The 5,284-nt window shown below is 42.1% G+C and overlaps 1 protein-coding gene across 1 annotated transcript; it reads left to right on the top strand.

Annotated features, from left to right (window-relative positions):
- Nucleotides 1–406: 406 nt before the first annotated feature.
- Nucleotides 407–4,197, top strand: LOC308141010 (zona pellucida-like domain-containing protein 1; the record flags this gene model as incomplete). Its single annotated transcript, XM_080511008.1, has 9 exons — nt 407–601; nt 718–902; nt 992–1,064; nt 1,150–1,247; nt 1,328–1,408; nt 1,503–1,674; nt 2,912–3,041; nt 3,904–3,933; nt 4,064–4,197. The coding sequence occupies 9 exons, from the start codon at nt 407–409 to the stop codon at nt 4,195–4,197; spliced, it is 1,098 nt and encodes a 365-aa protein (XP_080367134.1).
- Between the last annotated feature and the right edge of the window lie 1,087 nt (nt 4,198–5,284).

The following is a 5,284-nucleotide window of genomic DNA, read 5'->3' as shown; positions in this document are numbered from 1 at the left end:
CATATTTGTCACATATTTGGCTTCAGTATCGTAAACTGCTGTGACCTCACATACAGGATGGATGTTATAGAAGTTTTTTTTTTCTTTTCTTTTCTTTAATGCACTATTCTTTTGGGAAGAATTGGTGAAAGCCACAGTTTCCAAAGTCTGGTTATGTTCTCACAGGTCCAATTGTTGCAACAATGAGGCTTTTCATTATCGTGGGATGTTTTGCCCTGATACTGGAGACGACTGCCCAAATACCCGCTGAATGTGTGACAGACGCTACAAATAGACCCCCAGGTTAGTGATGTGCCCCGAAATGTTCTTTGCTTGCTGTAACTTTCAGATCTGCTCTGCTTTGATTTACGTCCTCTACTTCTGCTTCCGACCAGAAAACTCAGACCTGACTGTGAATTGCAACACGATGGACATGGAAGTCCTCATCCTCCTATGCCCGGTGTACAACGCCCGATACAACGAGTCTCTGATTGTCCTCAACAACCAGATCGCCACTCCCGAATGTTACGGGACGCCCAACTTGACTGCTTCACCACCGGTTCTGATGTTCAGATTCCCACTAAATGGAAGCTCCTTCTCCATCTGCAAACATGATTTCAAGGTATCTTACAGCGGCTTTTCTTTCTGCTTTCAAACGTTCGCCGTCACTGCAAGCATCCACCAAGCAAACAATCAGAATTACATTCAGGAATTCCTAAATTCTCTCTCTGTAACCAGACGACCAATGCAGTCGGGACGGGAGTGTTCGCCCAGTATTCAAACACCCCCTTTGTCAACATCTCCGGCAACATTAATTCTGTGGACCCCTCTGCTGGTCAGATCACCTACCGTGAGCAAGTCATATACAAGTACTCCTGCAGCTACCCCCTGCAGTACCTGCTCAACAACACTCAACTCGCCGTGTGAGTAAACTTCTGGAATCCGGCCAAAAAAAACCCCCTTCTTCGTCCGGTTCCTACATGTTTTACTGTCCCTTTGTCGCTCAATGCAGGTCAGGTGTGAAGCTCGCGATAAAAGACAACAACGGCAGCTTCATCACCACTCTGAGAATGGGTCTTTACGCTGTAAGCTTTGTTCCATCTTTTGAAATGATCTGTATTTACTTTAATTTTCTTGATTCTAACTTGATTTCGGGTTTACGTGGAATAGACAATTGATTACCTCACACCACTGTTGATCCCACAAAATGGACTCGACCTGAAGACCAAGATCTACGTTGCAGTGAAAGCGACAAAACTGACGAATAGGTATTTCAATTTTCACTCTGGACATACTGCAATCATTTCCCGCGTTGACCATTGTCTTTCTGTCCGTCTGTCCTCAATAGGTTCTACCTGCTGCTGGACAGATGTTACGCAACAACTACTCCACATCCAACAGCAGCGAAAGCATATGACCTTTTTGTGGGGTAAGGTGCATTGAAAAATGCCACTTTTCACTTCACGCTCACTTCAAAGCGACTCCCATGCATTCCTTCTTTTTCTTTTCTTTTTTGCCCCTAGGTGCCCGAGTGACTCGCAGACTAAAATTGAAATCAACGGGGAGGCACAGACGGCACGCTTCTCCTTTGAGGCCTTCAGATTTGTGGAGCACAAAAACCTGACAGTTTCCACGTTCTACCTGCACTGCACCACCAGACTCTGTGAGGCGGCCAAATGTAGCTCGCTGAAGCCTGTGAGTCAACTTCACTTCTTCTTCTTCTTTTTTTTATATCCTTACACGTTCCTTTGACCGTCCTCATTCAGCTTTGGACAGAATCAGAGATAAAATTATTTTTGCTCCAATGTAAATCCTATAGCCTTGTCCAAACCCATTGAGGAGAAGGAGAGAGGCCCCTGACGAAGAAGAAGACGAAGACGAAGAAGTACCATCTAAGGCGACCATCACCTCTGGACCTATCAGTGTTGGCAAACAGACCACAGGTAGATGCTACTTCCATATTATCACAGACGAAATAGACAATTATTATCTAACCCCAGAATGAAGGGTGTATCTGCAATGCCAATGTTTACATGCGTCAAGCAAAGTGTGGAACCTGCAACTGCGTCGACACGACACTTGAGGGATTCAGTGGACTGCTGCTATGAGGCTGTCAATGAGCGTATGAGTTATACTTAAATCACGCGTAATGGTAAATAGATCTCACTTATAGAGCACTTTTCAATTCAAATCAATTCACCTTTATTTATGTAGTGCCACATACAACCCAGTCATGTCTAGGCCTTTTCTTTTCTTTTTTTAAATAAAACTTTATTTGTACATTTTTCAACATATGGACAAAAAAAAGCAAAACACAAAGCACAAAATATAACAAAACACTGATTAAAAAAAGACTCAAGCAAACGGAAGTTAGATGACAGATGCAATGGGACAAGTGCAAGTGTCCACAGGGTCACGATGTCCAAATAATTTTCAATTGTCATCCACTTCATCTAGAAAGGTGAGAAATGGCTCCCACATTGCAAGAAACTTTATTATAGAACCAGTCCTTTGAGATCGAAGTCTTTCCATCCTGATGGCTAAAAGCATTTTGGTCAATCCATGTTTGAAAACAGTGGGACGACGGGAGACTTTCATTCCCTCAGTGTGAGTCTCAACTATTGTCAAGTCTCATACCAGAGATCTTTGTACAGATTTGGAGAGAATATCAGTTAAAAGGGAGCAACCAAAGATTTCAAGCCCTGCATCTGGCTGGAATACTCTTTTAAAGGCCTTGGAATAAAAGTCAAAGATCAAAAAAACCCTGCTAATGAGGAACAAATCCAGAAATTTCTAGATGCTTTTAACAGAGAGAAACTCAATAAATCCAACTGCTTGAGCAGCACCACAGCGCTTTACATTGCCAGTCAAATTCACACACCAGTGGAGGCGGCCGCCATGCAAGGTGCTCAAATCCACCCGTTGGGGGCAGTTGGGGGTTCAGTGTCTTGCCCAAGGACACTTCGACAAGCGGCGATTAGGAATCAAACCTGCAACTTTCCGACTGGGAGATGACCGCTCTACCGAACCGAGCCACAGCCGCGTCGCATGGAGCGTCGCGGGTGCGTGAGCCCCGACGCTCTTTAGCATGTAGCATGTAGCATGGCGCTACTGCATCCACAGCTCAAACAAGTGAGCGACATCGGGCTAACTCTGCTTGTCTAAAATGTCTGCTGGCATTGTACGACAGCTATCTTTCACCTCATTTTGATTTTTCAATGCAAAATAATTTACAGTCTGCCTTACTTTCGCCGTTCTCAATTATTTCTAAAGAATCTCCGAACCACGGACATCGCTCCTGCGGCGTAGCGTACATGAGGGCGGGTCGGTGTCGAGACAAAGTCGTCGTCCCTGATAGAACTTAGATGCCCTGCTGCAGGGCGCGTGTGCATTAAGAAGGGTGGAGCGACAATTCTACGTTTAGATATCAGATCAAATTATTAATCTGTCAAAATGTGCATCGTTGAGATCAAGCTTCATTGTCAAACACGTTTGTTAAAGCAACACGTGACATTTCTAGCTAAATAAACGCTTTTGCTAATCTCTTTGTCACACGTTTTCCCCCAATTTAATGGGATTCATAGTACTTCTGAAAAGCACTTATCACACCAATAATTTATATAAATAATAACACTATCACTTACCAGTTGTTTTTGTTCTGGCAGGTGCACTAAATCAGGCTGAAATAACGTGTATCCCGATTTTACACGATCAGAAATTGATATTTCTATAGTATAATTCTATAGATAGAATACGACACGTTATTACTATAATACTATAGTATTATATCAAGCTAAGGTAACCAAACTCGAGAAAGAAATGTCCATTGTCAGGTAATACTTGAAATATGTCATTTATAAAAAATGTTAGAACTATAAGAAGTAATTTCTGTCAAATCTTAATAATTGTGTTTGATTCTTTCAGCGGAGTCTCAGCTTCCCCCAGCTGGTTATGGTAAGGACCCCCTCCACACTAAAACAGACCTTTGAAAAACTACCTTTCTTTAGTTCTTGCTCGGATTTTTAACTCCAAACAGTATTACCGTCTGCGGTCTTACGGCTTTACTTCCCTCCCGTTCAAACAGGTTCACCACTCGAGGGCTACAGTGGGCCTGTGGTGGCGGTGATCATCTGCGTCGCCATACTCGCCATCGTCATCACGGGCCTGGGCGCTGGCCTCGTGGTGTACTGGAGACGGAGAAAGCAAAGCATCTCGTAGCGTCGCCTCCAAGTGTGTCTGGGGCCGAGCGCCACCGACAAAGCCTGTCCGACACACTTTACACAACTCATGAGAAACAACAGTGACAAGAGGGATCGTTTGTGGCTGCAGTGTGACGTCGGCATGAAACAATCATGGCGTCGTGACCTGGCGGTCAGCAATGCATGCGACTTAATAATCAACATAAATCATGTAGTTCATTGAAGTGGCGACAGGGACTGGAAAATATGTAAAACAGTGTTTTATATTAAAAAAACAAAACAAAACTATAGGTTATTCAGGGATTTTATGAGAATTATATTGAAAAAAATCCTGATTTATGCTTTTGTAAAACGATGAATTTGTGCTCCCTTTTTGGTGGAACAGATCTTTTTCAGGGGAAGAAAAAAAAAGATGTAAAAAGTTGAGAAACTGTTTTCTGATCCCACAGTTACATACGCGTATAGACACGACTGAATTAAGCTACATTTTATGGGGTGTTCTCATGTAATGCACAGCTTTTACATTTTCCCCAAAATGTCCATACCAAAGGTTTTCGGTTTTATCTGTGTGCCATGAGAGTTTTGACAAATGTCCACTGTTCAGATCAGAATCAGTAGAATCTATTATCCAAGAGAAACAAATTAAAAACATGTAGAGAAAAAAACCCAACACGTTAATCTGTCATTTCTGTCATTTTTTTCATCACAATAAAAAAACGTGAAGTCAAAAGAGATGCATTTCATTTTTTTTTTTTTATGTATAATTTCAGTTTACTATAATTGAGCGCAACAGAACTTAAACTACACACCACATCTGCTGTGTGCAGCAATGTTGTCAAAGTATGTGATATAACAAAAAAAAGTTTAAAAAAATTCAGGAGATCCAGCTGCTGGCATGAAGACCAATGAAAGTGTTTTTCCTAAAGGTCAAGTGTGGAATTTTTACACAGAAATCAACACCTGCTGCATTTAAGCCAGTTGGGTTGATAAAATTCGGATTATTACCCATCAGTACCTGGTAATCTGTAAGTGTATATAGCACTTAACTGATGTTTTATGTTTAAGTATATGAATGCTTCTGGAGGTGCACAGTGTGTAAAATATAT

This window comes from Blennius ocellaris (assembly GCF_963422515.1).
Source record: "Blennius ocellaris genome assembly, chromosome: 2".
Taxonomy (NCBI): Eukaryota; Metazoa; Chordata; class Actinopteri; order Blenniiformes; family Blenniidae; genus Blennius; species Blennius ocellaris.
Note: the sequence above shows the minus strand (reverse complement) of the source record. Positions and strands in the feature narration are given on the sequence as shown.